The sequence below is a fragment of the Carcharodon carcharias genome, chromosome 4 (assembly GCF_017639515.1).
Source record: "Carcharodon carcharias isolate sCarCar2 chromosome 4, sCarCar2.pri, whole genome shotgun sequence".
Taxonomy (NCBI): Eukaryota; Metazoa; Chordata; class Chondrichthyes; order Lamniformes; family Lamnidae; genus Carcharodon; species Carcharodon carcharias.
This window is the reverse complement of record NC_054470.1, coordinates 110,177,798-110,201,579: the sequence shown is the minus strand read 5'-3', so window position 1 is coordinate 110,201,579 and position 23,782 is coordinate 110,177,798. Positions and strand designations below refer to the sequence as shown.

Sequence of the window (23,782 nt, the reverse complement as noted above, 5' to 3'; positions counted from 1 at the left end):
TTGCAACTGAATTTGAGCCCATTCCAATGAACCACCCCTTGGACAACTTGGTCTCTTGGATATTCCTTCCAGTTTCAAATGCTGTGCCACCTCTCCGATTATCTCTGCCTTCCTAGCTTTAACAGCTAATCCTACTCTTAATTTACTTGCCAATTCGAGTAACCTGGCTTTTGGGATTCCTTGTAACATTGTCAGGGACATCTCTTCTACTTGTAGGAAAGCTTTAGCAGTTTCCAGTGCCATCTTATTTTTGACAGTACAAACCTGGTGTTTCCTTTTAACATCTATTACTTAATAAATCTACACCAAATCGCCGTCATCTTTTGTTCCAAAATATCTCAGTCGAGCCCCCAAACTTTGTCATGACTCACTGGGGATAGTGCGCTGTGGTACCAAGCCCCACTGTTCCCTGAGCCGTGACAAATGTGGCAAGTTTGACCAAACCATTAGATTGCCCCAATTCTACCTAACTGTTTAATTTAGGTTAACAAAATACCAGCACCAGGTTTATAAACTTAATACATAAATAACTGTTTATTGAACAAACTGTCGTTAACCAGTGGCAAAAGAAAGAAATATGAACCGTGAACTTCTGACACTGTAACTTAATCTCTACCCCCTTCTTTAATCCCTATACATAAAAGACACATAAGACACACAAAACGTGGATTTTAAGGGTGGGATAAAACGGTTCAATAGCACCAATTCAAAGTACAGGATTCAATGAGTTAGTTTTGATTGGTCTTCCAAATTCCTTTCAGTTCTTGTTGATGACACAAGGTGGCCTTCTAGTACTTGCAGTATTTAGTTCACTGGTTGAGAACTTGCTTTTCAGTGTCTTTAACAATGGTTTCCCCTTTTCCTTTTTACAGCGGTTTCCCCAGAGAGAGAAAGAGCTGGTTATAGAGATATGAGGAAAAGAGATTTTAGATGTTTTCTCTTTGCAGGCCAAGAGCTTTCTGTTGCACTGTTACCACACAAAACCCTGGTCACTTGGCCAGAAGCCAATTAAAATGCTGTTGTCAGGCAGCTCCCCTGGTCCAGGACTCCTTTCTGGCACCATCCTGCCTTTCATGGCACATTCTATTCCAGGACTGCAACATTGTATATATCTCTCATCCTGTCCCAGTGGACATGTCTTTCAAACTGCAGCCATTGTAATTTTAATCCACAGTCCAACAGAAAATAAAAAGATATGTTCTTTACAACAGTCCAACAGAAATAAAAATATATGTTCTTTACAGTGGTTAAGTGCAAAAATATAGTGTTTAGTAAAGCCAAGTTTGATTTTCCTGCAAATCTCTCAAGGTGGAGATATTTTAAAATGTGCAGATACAAGCTATACAGCACAATTTTTCTTTGCTGGTGTTAGTAGCACTCATCTCAGCCACTATTCCTTCTATTCCTTTTTCCCTCATGCTCGTCTCATTTCCTTTTGAAAGCTTTTAGGTTTGAGCTATTTAGCTCAACTAGTTCCAGTAGTAACAAGTTTCTAACCACTCGCTGAGAAAGGAATTTCTCCCCATTTCCGTGTTGGATTTATTTGTGACTTATCTTGTTTTAATGATCTAAAATAAAAACAGAAAATGCTGAAAATACTCAGCAAGTCTTTGACAGCATTTGTGGAGAGAGAAAAGCAGTGTTAATGTTTCTAGTTGATGACCTTTGATCAGAACTCCAGCATTCACAACAATTTGCGCTTGTATTTATGGCCCTTAGTTTTGAGTTTGCACATAAGTTGGAATGTGTGCTCCAAATCGCCCTATCCAACCCATTTATAATTTTAAAGACCTCTATCAGGTCCCCTCCAAAATTTCCTTTTCCAAAGAAAAAATCTGCAGTTTGTTCAATCCTTCCTGATAGCTAGAATATCTCATTTCTGCTACCATCATTGTATATCTTTTTTGCACTTTCTTGAGTACTTCTATGTCCTTTTTATAGTGTGGAGACTAGAATATTAAGAGATGTCAATACCAATATTATGGACAAAGTTTGTCTTAATTTATCACAAGCTAAATTAATATTTGTCATTTGTGGATTAATAAAATTAGTTTTACCAGGACCAAAAGGTTACAAAATTCCAAATATCAACTCCCTAATGTCTCCTCTGAGTGCCATTTATTTCTACAATAGAACAACGTAGTCTGCTGAATTCTGATGCTGTCTTTGCCTGCAATTTTACTTTTGGTAATTACAAATCCATAATGATACCCATTAGCTCAAAACTGCGGCTTGTCAACACGGCCCATGTGATGGTTCATTAACACACAATGACCAAGTTACAGGTTTCTAAGATTTAAATTTTGAGCAGCTTTTAAACATAAAATTGAGTATGGATAGGTCTTCAACATTTTTTGAAGAAGTTTATAAAATAGCTTTGAAAGATTTTGCATTGAGTGTGTCATTTTAAATGGTTTTGCTGCATTTGAAAAGAAAACTTTAACAAATATCTTTTGCGTAGTTGCAAATCAGATGAAAACCTTTGCTCTGTCTTCCAGCCTAATGCAGTTGCTAATTCCAGCATTGTATTATATGAAATACCCACCAGAAAAAACCAAAGGAATATCTATTTTCAACTTGGGAGAGAAACCAAAGATTGTTCAGCAGTTATTAGACTTTATGTTGGACGTTCTGTTGATGCCTTACGGGTATGTACATAAAGGTTCTCCCCCCCTTCCAAATGAAGTCTGCTTACTTGCTGGAAATTATTAAAAGGGGTAACGGTTAATTAGTACAATGCTGATGCCGCCAGAAAACAAAGCATTCTTCTCCATGTTGTTTCTTTTCCCAACTTAGTTTCCACAAAAACACAAAGTATTTCAATACCCTGCATCTCTTAAGTATTTGAACAATTCCAGTGTTTCAACATTGCCATTACATTGAATTTACAGCACAGAAACAGGCCATTCAGCCCAGCTGGTCCACAGGAGCCAGTTCATTCACTGAAGCACAATAGAGCAGTTTCAACTCTAATCTCAGAGTTAAACATATCAATCTTTTTTTCCCAGTTCTTCTAGCACAATTCTATTGGGGTAAAATATATAACACATGCCATCAAGAATTAGAATGCTGTTACTGTAGAATGATGTATTTCTAATGTTGGATGGTACAGAGACAGGTACCCCTGTAATAAGAATCAATTTCTCACTAAATTGACCTGTTACTAGGAAGGTTTGGAGAAACTTTTTTGGATCAAATGAGTGTCAGATTTACCGCAATCTATCTTGTGCTTCAACATTCATTTCCACCAAGTGATGGTTTCAGTTTCACGTGGCAATATTCCTTATCAGACAGTCCAACCAGCAGAACTGGGGTGTGAATCTTCACTGCTGGCATACTATGAGGGTTCCTGAATTGACTCAGAATCTTGAGGTGCAGCTGTGTTATCACTGGTTAGGCCTCAGCTGGGCACCACACTTCAGGAAAGATTTAAAGGCCTTAGAAAGGGTACTGAGGAGGTTGACCAGAATGTTAGCAGTGAGGTTGTGGAGAGGTTGGAAAAGTTGGCACTGTTCTCCTTGGAACAGAGAAGGTTGCGAGGTGACCTAATAGAGGTGTTCAAGATGCTGAGAGTTTTTGACGGCGTACATCGAGAGAAATGAATCCCACCTGGTATCAATAGATTCAGAATCATTAGCAAAAGATCTAGAGGGGAAATAAATATTTTCACTTGGATTGAAATGGAAGCTGATTCCATAAGTAATTTTAAAAGGGTGTTGGACAGCCATTTGAAGTTGAGGGACTTATAGGGTTGCAGAAAAAAGCAGGGACGTGAGATTATGCTGAACTGTTCTTTCAAAGAGCCAGCATGGGCACAATGGACTGAATGGCCTCCTGTGCTGTAAGTTTCAATGAATTTATCCTTTATATTCTTATTATAACAAAGCTTTCTTAAGCATAAAAAACTCTTGTAATGCTGCTATTGTGCTTTCCACTAGTGTCCCTACAGATTGACTAATCATTCCTGTGTGTAACCTAGTACTACTATATATATATCGTGCATTTACCTATGGAGACTCCAAGAACTGGGTATCTTGTTTAGGTTATTGCACTCAAATGGTCACCTGTCATCAGTACCTTGTTGTTTTCAGTGTCTTCCATTGGGCATTGTGAGGCCAGACCCCCAAAAACTTTGTAGATTTGATTGTGCTATAAAAACCATACTTTGTGCAATGTATGGGGGTGGAAGTAGAGGTTTTTTTTTAACAATCAAGCATAATTCAGATTTTTCAAGCATTTCACTAGCATTGAGCACAGCAGTTGCAGATATAAGGCAAAACCTTCAGAAAAATCAAGATGTCTTTCAAATCTTTACGTAGAAGTTATTTGTTTTTTGGAATTGATTAACACCCTTGCGTCCTGTAAAGTGGTCTTGTGGCCTGTTGAATGTAAACAGCTCATCGTGGCTTTTCTATAATAATGCTTTCAGCTAGAACTATTGTAACAAATGTTACTAGAAATAAGTTTTGTTGCATCTTACAACTGGTTCTGGTTTAGGTTTGTGTTGAGTGAGCCCCAGAATCGTCCAAGCCAGGGCTCACAGCAAGGTTCCAGTACTGGTGGTATTGCTCAGCCACCGCCGGGCATGAGCTCATATGCAGCCAAACGTGTTGTTGGTGATAACCCATGGACGCCTGAACAGCTGGAACAGGTATGGAATTTGTATTAGTGATGGTGAACAGATAGATTACAGTGGGCTTCTTGAACTATGAAAGGGCATTCATTAATGGGTTACACGTTGCAACCAATCTTTCAACTTTGTTAGTTAATGATTTGAAGTTAGGTAAGATGAGCTAGCTGGAAAATAAATCAATTCCTTTCCCCATTCTAAAGCTGCTCACTCCCCCCAAAAGAAAATAATGCCTCTGCTTGTCACTGTGTAGCTGGCCCTTGCTAGCAGGGTAGAACTTGGTTTGTAAAGTGAGGGCAATCTGTGCTAGTAAATAACTGACTGATTTATGAAGTGTACATTGGTGGAACCAAACCAGTCTTATTAGTTTCTCCTTCTCTTCCTGCCATGCACCCGCCAAACTGGAGCAATCTTCATGCAGTGCAATGCAATGCTTTGGCCAAAACCTCATCCAAAAACTGTTCACTGGGAGAAGATGAGTTCTAAAGCCTGTACATGATTTTAAAGGAGACCAGCTGAATAAAATGTGCCATAAGTACAAAGCTTGCTTTCAGGCTGTTGGCATTTTTTTTGTGCAGTAAAAATTTAGGTAACCAAACCAGGTGTGACGCATACATTTTAAGGGAAAAAAGGTCTGAGGTGTTTTCTGACAATTTTTGAAATAAAGGCTTTGACTCTTTAAGTGTGGACATTCTTCAAACTGACTTTCATATCCTTTTTTTTCTCAGTCCTATTTCGATCAGAGAACTCTTTCGGCTTATGCTGCACAACAATAGATAAATGTGCAAGCATAATATTTGTGAAAATCAGTTCCAAAGTTTAAAGCGCAAATGCAAATCTTGCAGCTGCTTAAGTTAACAACCCCATCAGTCTGGTCATTTACCTCCCATGAAGTTGGGGTTGGTCTGTGAAGTCTGGCAGTGCTATAAAGGACATTGCTGGTTTCTTACAAACTGGATAACTTGCAACCAGCCTCAAATCATTTCAGTGGTGCTGTTAGCATTCATGATAGATGGCAAAGGAACAGGAGTAGACCATTCGGCCCCTCGAGCTGCTCCGCCATTCAATAAGGTCATGGCTCATCTTGTGTCTCAATTTCCACATTCCCATCTAACCCCGATAACCTTTGATTCCCTTGCCTAACAAGAATCTATCTACCTCTGCCTTAAAAATATTCAATGACCCCGCCTACACCACCACCTGAGGCAGAGAAATCCAAAGTCGCACAACCCTCGAGAGAAAAATTTCTCCTCATCTCTGTTGTAAAAGGGCGACCCCTAATTTTAAAACAGTGCCCCGTGAACAAATAAAAAAAATTGAGTAGTTGGAAGCCACTGTTCTGATGGGACTATCTGGTCCACTGGTGCTGGGAACTCCACATTTATGTAAAGGAGGCGGTGGCATAGTTGTATTGTCACTGGGCTCATATTCTAGAGACCCACAGTCATGCTCTGGGGACCTGGGTTTGAATCCCTGCACAGCAGATGGTGAAACACTAGTTTTTATTCCAGATTTTATTTTTTCATTAATTGAATTTAAATGCCCCAGCTGCTGTGTGGTGGGATTTAAACTCATGTCTCCATATCATATGTCCAGGCTTCTCAATTACTAGTCCAGTAACATAACCACTAGCCCACCATAACTACAAATGGCCCATTGCCATGTACCTTATGTGCAAACATTGGTAGCAGTATTGAGGGATCAGACCAGCTGCATTAAGATGTTGCGCCATCATTAGCCGCACCAACTGAGGCAAACTGGTGGCAAGAAAGTAGCCAGCACAGCCATCTTGGAAGCCAGCTACACGCAGTTTGGCAGCCATTTCCAGATGACGGCCACTTGGAAGCAGGACTGAGATAGAGGACATAGAGACTTGGTGCTGCCAAAGCCTACAGAGGGAGCACACAGGCAATTCTATGTTATTGAATATTCATTTATAACTTCAGAATAATTCATGAGCACAGAATTGGACATGGTATGATTATATCATAATATAATCATAGATAAGAGTGGGTATGATTACACCTGACACAATCAATGTATAGTCAGAGGAGTGGATATGACTATGTCTGATGCAATCATTATAATGGTGGGGATGAAAGAGGGGGATGAATTGGCACCAAGTTTGACAGGAAAAGTTCAGTGGCACAGACAGAAATTTGTGCAGACATCAGACTTTTGATATTATAGAATATTAAAATATTATTTTAAAATATGTGCAGGCTTTCACTACGGTGCAGATTACATCTGTATGTTTGTTTAACTATTTCAAACAGGAGGGGTACCAGGAGTTGATGGTGAACAGACAGGAGCCAGATTTGTTTTTGACCTTCTGATAGGGAAAGAGAGGTTCAAGAGCATCAAGGTGGGGGTGGTGGGCTGGAGTGGAGAGTTTATAAATATGTTGAAAATTCTAATGTATAAAAAGCTAAAAGAATAAAAAGTTTCATAATTAAACCTCCCTGAAAGAAAAGATAGACTCTGAAAAGGGTCAGACCATGCATGTAGGTGTGCTTCCAGATTAGAGGATGACAACTTTAAAAATGTAATTTTGATTATAGATGTGAAACAGCAGCACTTCAACTGATCAATTCTGTTAAAATTGATACCCTGATGATTTTAGCAATTGTTTTGGGGATGGGGAGAAAAACTGCTTGCATATGGATCCTAATTAATATCTGAATATAGTGCAAATTAGGAATCGTGAAATTCATTGAAGCGGAGCACATACCGGAAAATGAAGCAATTGTTCATCTGGTGGTAGCATCAAGTGACACTCGGCACAGTGTGGCAACTGCTGCTGATATGGAGGTGAAAAGCATGCAAAGGTAAGAATTAAGGCTTTCCTATTTTAAAAACTTTTAGAGTCTATACTTAATATCAACCAATTTGAATATTTGAAGGATTATTTTAGGTTTACGTAATTTCTTTGGATAGCTTTTTAATTAAATTATGTATGTCATTTATGTTATTTTATAATGGGCTGAAAATGAACAACTTTTTTTTTTTACCTTTTGTCCGGACCAGTCACAACCAATTTCAGCTTCAAGGGAGTGTTCAGCTGGGGCACTGTGATGGTTCATTATACATTCTTCCCCAGTTTTCACCTATCTCTGGGAAGCCAGGGTGTGCTCTCTTGCCTTCCACAAACAAATCAACTTGTATTTACACATCGCCTTCAATATAGTAAAACCTCCCAAGGCACTTTACAGGAATGTTATCAAACAAAATTTGACACTGAGTCATGTAAGGAGATATTAGGGCAAGTAACCAAAAGCTTGGTCAAAGAGGAAGGTTTTAAGGAGCATTTTGAAGGAGGAGAGATTTAGAAAGGCGGAGAGATTTAACGAGGGAATTCCAGAGGTTGCATTTTGAAGGAGGAGAGATGTAGAAAGGCGGAGAGATTTAACGAGGGAATTCCAGAGGTTAGGGCCTAGGTAACTCAAGACATGACCGCCAGTGGTAGAGCGATGGAAATCAGAGCTGCTCAGTAGGTGAGAATTGGATGAGTGCCAAAAAAGTTGCGTTTAGTAATTCAGCATATGGAGAATCGTGTTTGTTTGTTGCTCCGTGATTCAGTGTGTCGGATTCAAACCTGCTGTCAGCTTGTGCATACACTTTTCAAATGCGTCAGAAGTGTGGAACAATATAAACCATAGCTCAGAAGTTAATGCTTTTTTTTGCAACTGCAGTGCTGTCTTAATGTTGTTTAATTTTGTGCAGTTAACTTTTTTAACTGCAAGTAACCTCTTTAAATGAACAGAATTATTTTAAAAGAGAAGGCATTGTATGTTCAATAATATCAAAGCATACTTTCCTGTTCACTGCAATTATTGCACTAATTCACATGGATATACCCAGTGATAGTTTTATTTTAACTTGTCTAACATTCTGCGCTGACATCTGATTGGATTGTCAAGATTTTTTTAATGTGGTGTTAGAAATGACTGAGAAATAGTTGTGCAATATGAAAAATTAATACTTATATTAACTATTTTAAATTTTTTTCACAGTATAATTGACTGGAACAATCCTATTATTGTTAGTAAACTCTACAAGATTTACCTAGGAGACATACCACTGAAAACGAAGGAGGTACTTTTGTTTAGTTTGCTGCTTTATCTCTCTTGAATACCATGCATCCTGTACAGCTGAAAACTCTGATGCTGAGCCTTCAATAGTTTTATAAAAATCATTTTAAAGGCAGCAAAGCCCATTTATGTGAAAACCTGAAAAATGATCAGCATACAAACTAGAAAAGCATCACTGCAATTTTGATTTCTTACACTTTTCAGTGAATTACATTTTTGTTAAACAATCTGATGAAGTGAATTCACTAACCTGTCCGGTGAACATCAGACTGTTCTGTTCACCCCATCAAAGTGATAAAAATGGAAAATAAGCTGCACAAATAAATAGGCTGGAGAGACTGATTATTAAGCTATGCTGGCTCACTTTGACCATAATCAGTCCTCAAGATATTCCACTAGCCAAAGTTGCCCAATTAGCGCTGTCGTTGTTCAGCATTCATTTTCTTATTTCCTCCCTGTTTTCGCTCCTGAAAGCTCTGACTGATGCCGATGTACAATTGTGGGATAGGCAATCAGCTTGCAGTTACTTAATGTCCATTCTCATTCGATATGGCAGTGATTTATGGAGCCATAATTTCATTTAATCTGCCTACGTCACTTGTGACATAAAAGTCTGGAGGCTTGCTTTTGTTGGTTTAATGTTTCTCAACAGGAATTGTCGTCACTCCTAGGAACCTCTTGTACATAGGACATAATTGTTGCTTGTGATGTTTTACATTTTCAAGTGTAAGCAAAGTATGGGATGGGAAAAGTGGCGACCCAAGTTTCAAAGTATTGTTTTCATCTATCTCTGCACCCTGGTGATTGTAGAATAATTTTCTCACCCAAATGTTGAAATGTTTTCCAAACTAAATGGCTGCAAAGGTATGAGAATTGCGATGTGCCTTTCCTGCTGGCTTAGAGGACAAATGTAAAATCTCAGGGTATATAGTTCCTGTTTGGCCTGTGCTAAGTTAACTGATCGCAGCTTGGATGACAAGGGATTCTACAGTTGTTATCTGGAAGTCAGAAGCAATCTGGGCTCCTGATTTTGATTACTGCCGAGTGACCAAACAATGTTTGTGTTTGTCTGTGTATCTTGAGTTGAGAATACAAATGCAGATTGGCAAATCACTGGAGGGCAATTGTAACTGGGGAGTAATGTACCAGTATCCATTATCCCCTGCCACAGCAGAGGATAAGAATGTTTCTGAAACCTGCTGTCTTCTGCCAGCTGAGCTCAGATCAGTTAATTTAGCTCAGACCTTTTGTGCAGTTACATATATGTAACATTTGGTAAGAAATCCCCTGTTTGATGTCAGCATAAATATTAAAAATTATTTATGGAAGCTGCTTTTCTGCTGTTCCAAATATGAAGTTTGTAAGGTTATGTTTGGAACTGTCCTGTTTAATTTAAGGTAAAATGGAAGAATGAAGCAGATCATGTGACCTGTTCTGAATTTTGTCCACAGCAAACTTGGGTGTCTTGATTGTAAATGTTAAAGGGGGGACCAGGTTGTTTTACTGGGGAGAAGGTACAAGATATTCACACCTGTAAACAATGACCAGGGCAGCTGCACTGATGGTAGGTAGACTGTTAGCCTCCAAGTCCCAAGGAGGTATTGGGAATGTCAGTTTTTTTAAGTGGTTATACTTTAAACTGTCTATTTAATTTCAAGATGGAATAGCGTTGGGGGTCTAGAGGATAGCTAATTTGGCACTTCTACCTGTACATATGGCCCTGGGTTCGCAGTGTCGTAGAGATGGGCTTTGAGAGGGGAAGGGTCTATAGGAAGCCATTGTAGGATTGGGTTGTAGGGTTTCCTGAAAATATCATTGAAATTCACAGACAGGGTCAGCAAGAATCCAAGAGAGAGAGACAGCAGACCGGTAGTGGCAGCAAGTCTCTATTGTTCACCATTCAGGATGTGGGTGGGAGCCAGCGCTCAGATTAAAGAAACCAAGTTTGTGAGGGTTTAAATGAAGATTGGAAGCATGGCCTAACTTTGGCAAGAGGGAATAATCTCCAAGGTAAGCCTCACTTTGAAAGCCAGTTTGGGGATTAGAAATTATCTGACTAGGAAAGGAGAAAGGAGATAAGAATCACTTTGGACTGGTTCCTGCAGATTAAAGTGGCTACTTCAGTAACAGAGTAAAGAATAACCGTGGCAAAGGGTTTCGGTCAATTTATAAGTTAAATGGGGGAATTTTTTCTGTAGCTTATAGTATGAGTTGCCTACTAAAATAGTGTTTAGTCAATGTTGCTTTTAGTTTGTTTGTAACAGTAAAAGTCTTAAAACTTGAAATCTTGCCGTGTGATCCTTTCAATCATTCACTGGAAGTTCAGATTTCTTTTTTGATGTTATCAACCTCTACAGGGATCTAACACTCCCATACATGTTCACAAAATCTGTTGGTGCTTGTTTGATTTTACAGCTTTAGTTACCTTAACAGAAATGCATGCTGATGTTTTGCAGGGAGCAGCGCTGAAGCCTGAGCTAAAACGGGAACCAGTTAGCACCAGGGTTAAACTGAAAATCCTCCCTCACTTATTACGATCCAGACAGGCTGCAGAGACATTCCCAGCCAGCATACAGGTACGCACTCATTCCTACCATCAAACTGGGCGACTTCCATGCAAACTACAACTGTCCTTTGTGAATGTTTAAGTTCGGCCTCGGACATGTGCTGGACTCCAATACTATTGACTCCAAACATGAAGTTCTTCAGATTCATTATTTATAATTGCCGTTTTATCTTCAAGCTGATTAATTGTCACCCAAGAGTTTACATTTTCTTTTGTGTGAGACTTTATTACCTATTAAGTGAGTATATACAATTAATCAGTTTTTGTTGGATACCCACCCCACCCCACTAATCCTAAATTTAGACACTGCTTTGTGTTTATTACTGTTGAGTGCCCCCTAATGGCTGTCTAGGGAGTGACATTGGCAGTAGTAAAGGAACAGAGAACAACTCCATCCTCTCTGACAGAGCAGCATGGCTCATATGGAACTATGAAGGAGAGAAAAAACATCTGAGAGCATTCTCTTTCTTGGAACATATAAATATTAACTTGCAAAAATATCCTCCATTTGCAGACTCAATGGGCCATATGGCCTATTCCTCCTCCTGCCTCCTATTTCTTAAGTGCAGTGTGCAAATGGGTGAATAGACTGCTGCAGCTCTGAATTCTTGCTGATGTTGCCTGTTTACCAGGAATCGCAGATTTAGTTTTTCACCTTTAAAAATTTGATGATCAGTGAGGAGAGGTGGGGGATGGGTACAGGGAGGAAACAAGCTAATTTGTTCTCCTTATTTTGAGACCCCTGTTGACATGAGAGCTGAGTGGCGGAAGAAGCGTATGCACAGGCTGAAGCGTAAAAGATGAAAGATGAGACAGAGGTCCAGACGAACAGCTGCTGAAGCTGCAGTGCTGATCAGGCTTTGTTGAATCTTACTCAGCAAATGGACTCTGACACTTCTGTTTATACATCGTTTTCTAAGACCAAGAATTTAGAGGCACTTCAGATGCCGGTCATGAGAAGATCTTGTACATTGGCCTGTTGTGGTACTGTGCCTTCATGTACAGTAGTTGCAAAATAAAATGCTAAAAAAAAATCCCAAGAGTGTTGTTGGTTCTGAGCAGATTTAACTGTGAATTGATTTGCATTGTAGGACATAATGACTCCATACTGCCTAGAATGACCATAAGCAGGGTTACATTGGCAGACCCTTGAAAATTACTTATTTAAAAATTAAAACCAGTGAAGTTCTCTGAGTATTATTCATGCTGCTTACCCCTTTGAGTTAACATCTTCAAATGTTTGAAACCAGCAGTATGGCATATTATGTAGACTCTTTTTACTGGGAAGTTAATAGGCTTGATGCCTATTCTTTTCACTGCATTAATGTGCAGTGTGCCTGTGATATTCCAGAATGCATAGCTGGATTGCAAGGTTCCTTGGTAGCAGTGCAAACTGTTAAAATTACATTGTAACTTCACAAACTGTTCAATCCAAAATAAATGTTTTATCACAGGGAGTTTAATTTGACCTATAAATAATCTGAGCATTTAATTTTTTATGCGCGGATACAGATCTATTAAAATAGTGATGATTCAGTCTTGTTTTCACAGGTGGTATACGATGGGCTGTTTGGTGCCAATACAAATGCAAAATTGAGAGGACTCACCCTACAATTTGTACACCATATATGCTCAGTGTAAGTTCTAATATGGATTTTATATGTGTGTGTATATGTAGATATTTGCATGTATATGATACATATTTTACGTGAATCATAAAGGGAAAATAAGCCATAGATTGCTCATGATACCCTCTTCGAAGCATCTCCTGTGTCAAATGCATCTTAACCAGAAGGATAGTGCCGGAAGGGTCCAATGTTTAATGTTTTACAAATTAGAAAACTGAGTGGACCTGTCAATGGAATAAAAATTACTTCGTGCTAAGATGCAGGTTAAGGTCCATGACTTCCCATGTGGTTAATCCCCAATCTTCATTAGTCCATCGCACTTTTCCTCCAGGCTGCACAGCAGCCTGAAAGTTTCCACGCAGGCCGGACATTTTAAGTCCCTGCGTGTGCACGGCCGGGCAAAAAATATTTAGGGGGGCTGCACACTTGAACAAGTCGCTCAGACATTCCAAACAAAATTATAGGGCACATTGGCCCAATGGGAGTGGAGTGGGAGGAGGAGGAGATGTGCACAACAAGGGAGAAATGAATGTCAAAAATCAGTTGGTTCAAGGACAACTTTATTGAGTGCTGGGATATGAGTCAGCCTACAGGGAGGACAAATGAGTTAGCCCAAAGGAGGATAACTTGAAGTGAGGGGGAACAATACAATATGTATGTATCTCTGTATATGTGTGTGTATCACACAGATATATGTTAAATATACAGATTATATATTAAAAGCTTTGAAAAAATGTGTTTTTTTCCGGCAATACTCAATATATATTACTCTTTAAAATGTTTAAGCTGTATTGATTTGAACTGTTGCTTTTAAATGGCTGCCTGACCTGCTGTGATTCAGCTCATAAGTAACAATTATTTTTTTCTTGTTACCAAGCTTAAAATAAAGTGCAGCATTGCGTGCTACAAGGCTTGGCAACAATGCCAAATTCATCTACAGTACTTCAAGACAATCTGAATCGAACGACATGTCTAAAATAAATACTGCCTATGGTTTTAATGGAAATCAAATGTAGTGCTGATTTTCTACCATTAGAGGTTGCTGATACCCTCTTAAATAATAGACGTTTGGCATTATTCTCTCTGCAACAGTTTGTTTTTATTTGAGTACCTAGATATCTAGTTGGAGCTGTGATAATGTAGATTTGCCTAACTAGTGGGGTTGTCAGCTTTTGGTCCTAAAATCAAATATAAAACGAAGTTTTGCATTTTCCCCTTATCTGAATTGTCTTTTACTTTTGTAATTAAAAAGTAAAGTTCTCAATACCAATACAGTGGCAGCAGTTCCAGTTGGGAGAGTTGATAGATATGAACCAGCAGTGTTAGAAGTTTTTTTGAGTCAGCATTCAAGATCTCAGCCAGTGTTGCACCAAAACAGGCACAAGGCTGCCTCCATGAAGCCTTAAAAAGGTCAATTTGCTGCAAGGTTAAACTCTTAGGGGTGTATGTATTGAACAGAAGTAATGGAGAATTTTTAATTTTGTTATTTTAAAAATGCCATTCACTGCTTTTCTTGTCAGTTTAACATTTGAGGTACGTTAAGTTGAAAATTTTTAAAAATTATTCTCTGTGATGAATGTAATCTTTCTTATTGTTTACAGTTGTCCTGATAATAAAATTAAACCTTTGGGACCAATGCTTCTAAATGGACTTACTAAATTGATCAATGAGTATAAAGAGGTAAGACTTATGAAATCTATTTGATCCATAGCTGTGTACTTATTTTGGCACCTGTATTTTGCTCCCTCCTATTCTCTCATCTTTGCTCACTATGAAAGTGCTGTAACCTAAACTGGGCTGGAGTTACCTAATTGCCAACAGTCCTCTGGCACCTTGCCCAAGTAACCATCCTTCATGCGTAAGACTGGGCTTTGTAAGGAAACTATTGGTCTGTGGGCAACATCACAATCAAGTCCGTTCTTGTCCGCACCGATATGTAATGCTACAGCAGTTGGGAATAGAAACCTCAGGCAGAGCATCAATGCCAGTTGTATTACTCCTACAGCTAAGAACCAGATTCCCCCAGAGCAAAGATCAAACCTGGCATTTAGAATTCTTTTCGACCTTTCTACTTTCTCCACATTCCCAAACTCATTTGTTGCTAGAGGATGTTTCATGGTTGTCCTCTGCTACCTCAGCCAAATGATTACTCTTGTATGATGTGAATTTAGACAGTGAAAGTCAACAAGCTTTATGTGCACCACTGCCAAAGTTAATTTTGTCCATACCCAACCTGTGCCCATGCAATTCCATTAGGAGACACTAACTAGCCACCAGCAAATGCAGCTGATTTTCGTCTCCCTAAATAATGGCAATTGAGCTCAATTATAGCATGTGTACCACTAATCTAGCACAGAACTGGAATTGTATGTGATGCCTTTCGCCTTCATATGGCTGAGGTACTCAACTACCTGGAATTTGGGGGTGTTTGCAGAAGTACTTCTTAACATATAATTAGCTTTAATGCAATGAAAGCGAGTTGATTTTGCTTTTTTTTAATCCTATTCAAGTTCTGATATTTGACCTGCAAAGCTATTCAACATCTTATTCACTGTTTCTTGCCTCTAGAATCTGTAATATATTGCATTTAAAAAAAATGTTCTTGTTTTATCCTGCCCAAGGACCCAAAAGCCCTTTCCATGGCATATTCAGCAGTTGGGAAATTATCCAGGTGAATATTTCTAATTTTATTTGAGTTTTTAAATTTTGTAAAGTGCTGATGTAAAAAGATGCACAGCATCATGATAAGTGTTTCATGATATGGTATATATTTTTGGACTCATAGTTCAGTAATGTTTATTATATTCTGGGCTTATTTTCAAAATGGGTCTTTGACTTTGTGGGCATGCATGTCTCCAGCAATGTGTGCTATCTCCAAATACAAAATATCGTGCTTAACGCTGTTCTTAATAAGTGAGCCCTTTTCATACTCCATTTCATAGAACATTCTAAGCAACCAATATTTTATAAGACAAAATTGATTAAAGGTTTTGATAGAAATTGTTTCCATTGGTAGGAGAGTTGGTAACCAGAGGACACAAATTCAAGGTAATTGGCAAAAGAGCCAGATGGGAGATGAGACTTTTTTTTTGCACAATGCTTAATGATCTGGACTGCACTGCCTGAAAGGGTGGTGGAAGCAGATTCAAAAGGGAATTGGACAAATACTTGAAAGGAAAACATTTGCAGGTCTAAGGGAATGGAGCAGAAGCAGATCCATTTGTGACTTTCAAAAGGGAATTGAGCAAATACTTGAAGAAAAATATTTGCAGAGCTATGCAGAATGTACAAGAGGAGTGGGACTAATTGGATAATTCTTTCAAAGAAGCACATTGGGCTGAACAGTACCCTCCTGCAAGTTACAACATTGTGAAAAATACAACTGTGCGTGTTCATAGTGAATTTAACAATTAAACTGCATAGTTGAATAAAATTGAAAGTAAATTGAGATGCACTAAATTGCCAAAAAGCCTTGTCATCCACGGGGCAGTGGAATAGTAAATTGGAGTTGGAAATCTTAATTGCTAAAAAAATACATATCTTCCCCTTGCCTGCCTGAGTCAGTAGAGAATATATTTTCTAACCTGTAGCAGGAATACTTTGTATTTCCCACATATGAATTATTTTAAGGAGCAATAATTTTAGATCCTTCACTGTTCTTTGTTTTGTATGCAGAAGCCTCAATGCACAATTAACCATCACTTGCTGAGCCAGATTTGCTGGAGCAGAGACTAGGCTGTTGGAAATATGACATACCTGGCGTTGGCACAGAACAATTTCTCTAGCTTGTGCTGTTAGCAGCAGCCATGGTCAAACTTGGGACACTGGAGACACTTATCTGTGTAATTGGCTCTATCTAGTCATGATCTTATTGAATGGCGGAACAGGCTAGAGGAGCCATATGCTTACTCCTGTTCCTATTTCTTATGTTCTTATCTGCGCCATACTGAGGATGGGGAAGGCATGTGAGACAGGGGAGGCTTAAGGCAAGAAAGAGTTAATGCAAGCAGTGTAAATAAACAAAATCATTGTGGATATCTCTTGCACCATCTGAAGGATTGCCCCCAATCAGAATTAGTAATGAACCTTCATTTATTAACCATTCAAACCTTCCAACACCATAAACATGGAAGACTTTGGACATCTGTACATATTATGTAACCAATATATTATCAGTGAAATGTGTTTTTCTACCCTATGCATTTAGCCGTTTACCACAACTTTTCACGAAAGATTTAGCACTTGTGCAACAGTTTTTTGAAGCAATGTGCAAGGTATGTGGAAATTCTCTGAAATTTTCCTTTTACATTATAATGTCTGGTTGCGTTTTTTACCAGGGATTTTTATCTGTTTTATTAATAGGAAGGCCCTGACATTAGGCTTTCCATTCAGGAAGCGTTAGCTATGATGGTAGGAGCTTATTGTTCATTGCAAGGAGCTTCTCTTACACTCATGGAAGCTTTGGTTGCTGCATATCTGGAGAAGGTATGTCCAAACTTATAACCAATTAGACTGATAAAAAGAATGCTCTTCATGCCATAACCATTTTAAACAAGCTTTTTATATAGCGCCTTTAACATAATAAAATGCCCTAAGGCACTTTGCAAGAGTTATCAAAGTATATTGGATACCAAGCCACATAAGGATAAATCTTGATAGAACAGAGTATATTGATGTGAAAAAGGCTATATTTTTCATTGAGGGATATGTGGCAAGAATTAAATAATTTTAAATGTTAGCTGCAGTATCAGTTGCACTAACTTAACGTATTATGGTATTCTGTGATTGCAATTACAGACACCCATTAATTGTGCTATTCATTTACTGTCAAATTATGTTGTCCTTTATTCACAAATGTTGATATTAATTTGAAACTCTAATTAGGAAAGGACTAGCATTTATGATTCTTCCCTTCCTACTTGAAAAATAATACATAAAACTACAATTAATGTTTGTAGCAATGGTTTATTGTGCAGGAGCAAACCTCAACATTTCATTGTTTTACTGTTTGCTGTTATGTTTTTCTGCAAACATAATGTAGTGTTGTAGAAACCTGAATATTAACAGCTATACTGAAGGTAGTGCACTGGGCATTTCTGAAACCAAATTGTAAAGTCAATGTCAAATGGCTGATCTAAAATTAGATGTTGGGGGTTGGGGGGGGTGGTGGTGGGAATAATGTATTCACTTTAACCTTACATACAGAATCTCTGAATTATATTTTCTTGCTATTTTTGCAGCCTGAAGTGCAGGTCCGGCAGGTTGCTGTGAAATTTGCCAGCAAAGTGTTCGCCTCAGACCATATACCATCCAGATACATGCTGTTACTTGCTGCAGGAGACCCGTAAGTTTTTTTTATAGTGGGCTAATGTGAAACAATACAGTGCAACATACTTGCATTTTAGGACAGGGCACTTGGTCAAAGAGGTAGGTTTCAAGGAGGAAAGAGGGGTGGAAAGGTTTATTTTGGAGCTTAGGGCCTAGACAACTGAAGGCACAGCAGCCAACAGTGGAGCAATGAGAATCAGAAATGCCCAAGAAAATAGAATTGGAGGAACACTAAGATCCTGGGGATTGTGCAGCTGTAGGAAGTTACAGAGATATAGAGGAGGGAGGCCATGGAGGAATTTGAAAGCAAGGATGCAAATTTTAAAATAAATATATTGCTGGACCAGGAGCAGCAATATAGGTCAGTGAACACAAAGAGAGATTTGGTGCGAGTTAGGATACGGGCAACAGTTTTGTATATGGGCTTGATTAAATCCACAGAGGAAATAAATGTCAGAGAACTTTTTATTTTTACACATGTACTTCTATTCACTGCCCTGTTGGGAAGTAAACTGTATAATGGGAACTAGTCAAGTAAGAACAAATGAGTCAGCCATAGTCACCTTGCATGTTTGTAAAATTAGCACCGATGCTAAACATGACAGAATGACAGCAAAGATCATTTTTAACCAGAGTCAAATATTTGGTCATCTAACTCTCTGCTTGATATTAGGAGAGAGGAAGTATATGGGGAAGCACGACATGTTCTGAGGGCTCTGCCAAATCAAACGACAGAGAAGGAAAGCACTCCTACAGTCATGCCATCATTTCCTGAAATGGTCCATTACATTCAGGATAAGGTAATATATTTTCTTTAGTTTTGCTATGAGGCTAGTGATTGGTGATTTCAACTTACCCCCTTGGCCAAGTAAACAATTAAGAGTTAAGAGTGAGTATTAGGTTACCATCCCAACAATTTATGCAGGCTACTCCATGGTGCAAAGTTGCTTAATTCAAATTAATTGAAAAAGCTGAATCAGATAGTGTACAGTTTACATCTATGTGGGTGGCTGCTAAAATTTCATTCAGATTCACTAGTTCATTCGGATCCTTGAAAATGCTTTTTTTTTACATGTGGCTTCTTATACTTAAATCTCACCCTTTTTCATAAAGTTTGATTATTCAGTATTTATAACAATAACTTAATTGATTGTTGGAGCAAAACATCTTAAAAGTTGACTAGAAAACCATTCCACAGTAATCCATACACTGACTACCTAAAGTTGTCTTTAATGTGGTTAACCTATATAATAGGATTGGTCTTGAGTTCTCTGTTGTCTCAGTCATGGTATGACAGAATAAGAAATAAGACTTGGGTTAGGTTTTTGGTCACTTGTGCCTGCTGTGCCATTCATTAAGGTCATGACTGAACTTCTACCTCAACTGTACCTTCCCACACTATCTCTCTCTCCCTTAATTTCCTTAGTACCCAAAATAAGGGTCTAAGACATGACCAAGGTGGTTTTGTGCACCATCCCCTTAAAAACAGCTCAACTATCCCATTCCATCCTCCAATTGACAGTGGGAACGGGCATTCTGACTTTGATTTTCTTTCTCATCAGGCCTCTCAGAGGATAAAAACGTCGGCAAAATATATCGCAGGAACATATATCCTGCCATTTAACCCTGCAACATACAATGAGGTAAGAACCAATAAGATGAAGCAGATCAGATGGTGTAGAAGTTTGATACCGAAAATCGATTGCTGGAACATTTGGATTACTTGTAGTATTTTCCCCTAATCTTGGCATATAAGATGGAAATAATAAAGTAGAGAGTAATTCAAATTGATTAACAAGTGCAGAAAGGTTTAGTTGACGTAATAACTGGTATAGGAAGAATACATGAATGTTAACCATCATTAAGAATTTCCAAATGGAAGTTCTGTTGCATTCAAGTAAGGTTTTCACAACATGTGCAACGTGGAATAGAATCATTATCCATACATGAGCTGGCTTACTTCATTTAATTCACACCATTACTTGTGCAGTGGAAGTTGCGCTGCTGTTATTGCCAGAGTTTAAGCTGAGCATTTTAATATTTATAATGGGACCTCAAGTGAGGTCTATTTGCATGATCTGGAAAGAAATAGAAATTGTACCATCAAGCCTAAAATTGATTTAATCAATTATTACAAGTGTAACTGTGCCCAATGTCACAGTGGTTTTCACAATTAGGGAAGTTTTTCAGAAGGGTGCTTCACTTTGGAAGATATTGGCTTTATTTGAAAATGATTGACTCAGGAAATATTTGACCATATTAATCTTGAAGTTGAAAAAATCTTTTCCATTTGCATTTCTCTCCAAAATAAACTTTAACTATTCTTTTCTGTCCATCTCAAGTTCATGCAGAATTCTCCTTTATCTAAGCGATCAAAACTTTTTACCAAAGTTAACTTTTTATTTCAGCCAGCTTTGTTCAATAGCTTTTTACGGTAACACTTTGCAAAAATATGATGAAAACCTTCTCTTGAGGTTACATCATGCTGGTAGATTGAGGTGCAGATTTCTACATCAAATTAATGTAAACTTGCAGTGCAAATGTGGTGTCCTGGCCTGGCTCCGAGACGTAGCACTGAGACGTCTTGCAAGAAGTTAATCTCGCATCACTTTGGTTTGATAGTATGGAATCGAATCTGGTTTGCAAAGTGTTCAGGGTTTTCCATTATATCCTCCAGGCACTTTTAAAATCTACTTCACCTGTTGTGAGTATGTAATTTCATGATTCATACGTTTTAGTTTCAGGATTAAATTTTTTTTCAGTGTAAGATAAATTGCAATTCAAAGGGTGGCTTATATTTACTAAATAAGGTCAGAGTTGGAAGTAGGAAAATACTAAAGAGCAGCTGACCCGCTGATTAAATCAGAGTGAAGAGTAAATCAGATAAGGCTAGACACTACAAAAGTAATAAAAGGACAAAACTAAAGGTTTTGTATCTAAACACACATAGCATTCAAAACAAAACCGATGAACTGATAGTGCAAATAGAAAGAAATAAGTATATCCTGATAGCCATTGCAGAGACATGGCTACAGCATGATTTGGATTAGAACCTGAATATTGAAGGGTACATGACATTTAGGAAGGATAGGAAGTTAGGAAAAGGTGGAGGGGTGGCTCTGTTAATTAATGATGGTATTAGCACATTAGCGAGGGATGACCTAAGTTCAGGAAACCAGGCTGTAGAAGCGGTTTGGGTTGAGATGAGAAATGATAAAGGAAAGAAGTCACTTGTGGGAGTGATGTACAGGTCCCCTAGTTATAACTACATGGTAGGGCAGAGTATAAAAGAAGAGATAATGGGAGCTTGTCAGAAAGGTACGGTGATAGTCATGGGGGATTCTAATCTATAGATAGACTGGAAAAATCAGATGGGCAAAGGTAGTGTAGATGAGTTCAAGAATGTTTTCAGGATAGTTTCATAGAAATGCACACTCTGCAGCCAACCAAAGAGCAGGCTATACTAGACCTGCTGTTGTGCAACGAGATGGCATTCATTGATAACCCCCTAGTGAAGGCACCTGTAAGTACTAACAATCATAATATGATTGAATTTTACATTCATTTTGAGGGAGAGATGAGTGCATCCAAGACTAGTATTTTAAACTTAAATAAGGGCATGAAAAGACAGCATGAAAGCGGAGCTGGCTAAAGTGAACTGGCAAATGAGGTTAAGGGATTGGTCTATAGAGATTCAGTGGCAGACATTTAAAGGGATATTTCAGAATACACAAAATAGATACATTCCAATGAGAAAGAAAAATTCTAAGGGGGAGAGCCCACCATCCATAGTTAACTGAAAAAGTTAAAGTCAGCATCAAACTTAGGGGAGGCGATGTGTGGTGGTATTGTCACTAGACGAATAGTCCAGACCCAGGGTAATGCTCTGGGGACCCGGGTCCGAATCCTGCCATGGCAGATGGTGGAATTTGAATTCAGTAAAAAAAAGTCTGGAATTAAAAGTCTAATGACCGTGAAACCATTGTCGATTGTTATAAAAACCCATCTGGTTCACTAATGTCCTTTAGGGAAGGAAATCTGTCGTCCTTATCTGGTCTGGCCTACATGTGACTTCAGATCCACAGCAATGTGCTCTCTGAGATGGCCGAGCAAGCCACTCAGTTGTATCAAACTGCTGCAAAGTCTAAAAAAAGGAATGAAACCAGACAGACCACCCGGCATCAACCCAGGCACTGGAAATGACAACGGCAATCTCAGCCCTGCCAATTGTGCAAAGCCCTCCTTACTAACATCTGGGGGCTAGTGCCAAAATTGGGAGAGCTGTCTCACGGACTAGTCAAGCAACAGCCTGACATAGTCATCCTCACGGAATCATATCTTGCAAATAATGTCCCAGACACCACCATCACCAACCCTGCCAGTGGAATAGGACATACCCAGCAGAGGTGGCGGTACAGTGATATACAGTTGGGAGGGAGTTGTCCTAGGAGTCTTCTACATTGACCCCGGGCCCCATGAAACCTCCTGGCATCAGTTCAAACATGGACAAGGAAACCTCCTGCTGATTACCACGTACTGCCCTCCCTCAGCTGATGAATGAGTACTCCTCATGTTGAACACCACTTGGAGGAAGCACTGAGGGTGGCATGGACACGGAATGTACTCTGGGTGGGGGACTTCAATGCCCATCACCAAGAGTAACTCGGTAGCACTACTACTGACCGAGCTGGCCGAGTCCTAAGTGGTATAGCTGCTAGACTGGGTCTATGGCAGGTGGTGAGGGAACCAACAAGAGGGAAAAACATACTTTACCTCATCCTCGCCAACCTGCCTACCGCAGATGCAGAGATACCCTCCAGCATGTTGTGTGGGACTACCACCGTGCTAAATAGGATAGATTTTGAACAGATCTAGCAACTCAAGACTGGGCATCCATGAGGTGCTGTGGGCCATCAGCAGCAGAATTGTACTCAAACGTAACCTGTAACCTCCTGGCCCGGCATATCCCCCACTCTACCGTTACCATCAAGCAAGAGGATCAACCCTGGTTCAATGAAGAGTGCAGGAGGGCATGCCAGGAGCAGCACCAGGCAAACCTTAAAAAAAAAAACGAGGTGTCAACTTGGTGAAGCAACAACATAGGACTCCTTGCATGCCAAATAGCAAAAGCAGCAAGTGAAAGAGCTAAGTGATCCCACAACCAGATCTAAGCTCTGCAGTCCTGTCAGATCCATTTGTGAATGGTGGTAGACAATTAGACAACTCACTGCAGGAGTTCGCTCTACAAATATCCCCATCCCCAATGATGGAAGAGCACAGCACATCAGTGGAAAGGATAAGGCTGAAACATTTACTACAGTCTTCAGCCAGAAGTGCCGAGTGGATGATCCAACTCAGCTTCCTCCGAAGTTCCACAGCAGCAAAGATGCCAGTCTTCAGTCAATTTGATTCGCTCCACATGATGTCAAGAAACAGTTGAAGGCATTGGATACTGCAAAGGCTAATAGCCCTGACAATATTTCGGCAATAGTACTAAAGGCTTGTGCTCCAGAATTTGCTGCGCCACTAGCCAAGCTGT

At 39.1% G+C, this 23,782-nt stretch overlaps 1 protein-coding gene across 1 annotated transcript in view; it reads left to right on the top strand.

Moving 5' to 3' along the window:
* The window catches only part of ecpas (Ecm29 proteasome adaptor and scaffold), a 108,562-nt gene that overhangs the window by 25,405 nt on the left and 59,375 nt on the right, over positions 1-23,782 (top strand). The window contains exons 5-17 of the mRNA XM_041185984.1: positions 2,499-2,648; positions 4,498-4,651; positions 7,319-7,458; positions 8,644-8,725; positions 11,178-11,297; positions 12,839-12,924; positions 14,517-14,595; positions 15,537-15,586; positions 17,123-17,189; positions 17,278-17,400; positions 18,156-18,259; positions 18,917-19,043; positions 19,806-19,886. Of these exons, the coding sequence (XP_041041918.1) occupies positions 2,499-2,648; positions 4,498-4,651; positions 7,319-7,458; positions 8,644-8,725; positions 11,178-11,297; positions 12,839-12,924; positions 14,517-14,595; positions 15,537-15,586; positions 17,123-17,189; positions 17,278-17,400; positions 18,156-18,259; positions 18,917-19,043; positions 19,806-19,886 (1,363 nt within the window). The remainder of the gene's footprint in view (positions 1-2,498; positions 2,649-4,497; positions 4,652-7,318; positions 7,459-8,643; positions 8,726-11,177; positions 11,298-12,838; positions 12,925-14,516; positions 14,596-15,536; positions 15,587-17,122; positions 17,190-17,277; positions 17,401-18,155; positions 18,260-18,916; positions 19,044-19,805; positions 19,887-23,782) is intronic.